General features: G+C 31.6%; 1 protein-coding gene across 2 annotated transcripts in view; it reads right to left on the bottom strand.

Annotated features, from left to right (window-relative positions):
- Window positions 1–1,856, bottom strand: part of LOC117177842 (activin receptor type-1-like) — a 123,908-nt gene that overhangs the window by 77,434 nt on the left and 44,618 nt on the right. For both annotated transcript variants that reach the window (XM_033368828.1, XM_033368826.1), the window contains one exon: window positions 656–924. In XM_033368828.1, coding sequence (XP_033224719.1) covers window positions 656–924 — 269 coding nt within the window. The remainder of the gene's footprint in view (window positions 1–655; window positions 925–1,856) is intronic.

Here is a 1,856-nt window from a genome sequence, read left to right on the forward strand (position 1 = left end):
CTCGACACCTTGACAAATGTAATTCCATGTAGAAACATGCGTTTAAATAAAATATTTTACCAAAAAAGTTACCCACGCTTTAACTTGACAGACTGTACGTGCACACAACACAGTAATATAAGTGAATAAAAGGTAACATTATAGAAACCAGCATTAACTCCGAGAATCTGTAGAAAACAGTGCTTATTTTTATATTAAGAAATTACCATTAATCAAATAAGGTTTATTTTATTTAGATATAAGTAAAAAACTGATTTAACCTCCGTTTCTCACAGAATCACAAATATTTTAGTGGTAAAAAATTCTAGGTTATTTTCATAAACTATGATGTAATCTTTTAAGCATTTTCGAAAGAATATACATTGTTACTTAGGATATTCTAAAGAAAAAATGGCGGTGTGCCAATACAAATTGAATCACAAAAAATTATTACACAATTATAATAATTATTTTACCCCCTACTAATGAAAGGAATTGCTTCTTTTTTTGTAACTGGCTGAATACTCTATACATATATTAAAGTTATTAAAATCCGTTAAACCATTTTGTAGGAAATTTGATGTTCTGATTTTTCAAAGCAGCATATTTGAAATAACACTTTTAATAAAGTTGAATAAAAAACTAGTTCAAATTAAAAACAAAAATAAATATTTACCTTGAGAGTACTATCACCTGCGGCAGTTGCTCTTAACTCATGAGGGTAAGTAGTTGTAGATGTCGTAGATGGTGAAGAAAAATGAAGGATGGAAGGTCCTATATCCGAATCAATAAGCAATTTATTACGTCTCGAAGTTGCACATCTTTTCCTCCGTGACTTGCGGGTTAGGAGACAGAAAATGACTCCACTAGCCAGAATACCAAAGACAATCATTGGGCCAAGAATTGATAATGTCAATTTAAGGAGATACTGCTCACCATCTTTGCCTGTTAATGTATAGAACAAATTAGGTAGAATAATTGGTTAATCGGCATCGTAGATATGACTAAAGGGTGAAGTCAATCAGGAATGAAATTGTCTAGATCGTCTACTAAAGGTGAACCACTGCACTAATGAATACAAATGAACTTAAATTGCTTAATATATCGAGCTATGCTACCATGTCGAATTAATAATAAGATTAGTAAGACATTGAATTTAGGCGTATTTAGTTCATTTAAATGATGTATTTTATTATTTTATAATTTGTGATGATAAAGTAGTTTACACACACACCCAAACAAAGGACATGATTCGGCTTCCGTCGTAGTTGCTGATGCCAGTAACAATAAACATACTATTCATCATGATGAAATTATAAATTTCGTGATGTGATTTTTCCAATAGTTCCACGGCTCTGTAATTTATTTCTTACACTTCAACATTTCGTGCTGATAATATAGCTGTCTTTGCCAGATCTCCAAGACTGCGATCCTTAATAGGTTTACTAAACATTTTCTTTAATATATAATCGGTTCTGGTATCTACGCATTTTTCTGAAGCTAGTAAAGAATTTTCATCGTCATATAAGCTATCATCTACAACATATAATAAATACTTTGCGAATTCTACTTCTTGTAGTAAAGTACGCATGTTTTCTGTTAGTGAAAATACACAAAAGTTTCAAAAGTCAACTGAATATAATCCATACGTTGACTAATTCGCTGCGAGTTACATGAGTTTTAACAGGCAGAAATTGCCTAAAATCTCCACCTAGAATTATAATTTTTTCACCAAATAGTGAATCAAAATTCATGAAGTTACGTAAGGTTCGAACTACTAGGCAGTCTGATAAGTACCTGAAAATTCTAAGAGATGGCATTAGTATTCACTGATGTGAACCATTTTCGTCGAGCTTGATCCTTCAAATGACGCCTGT

This window comes from Belonocnema kinseyi, chromosome 8 (genome assembly GCF_010883055.1).
Source record: "Belonocnema kinseyi isolate 2016_QV_RU_SX_M_011 chromosome 8, B_treatae_v1, whole genome shotgun sequence".
Taxonomy (NCBI): Eukaryota; Metazoa; Arthropoda; class Insecta; order Hymenoptera; family Cynipidae; genus Belonocnema; species Belonocnema kinseyi.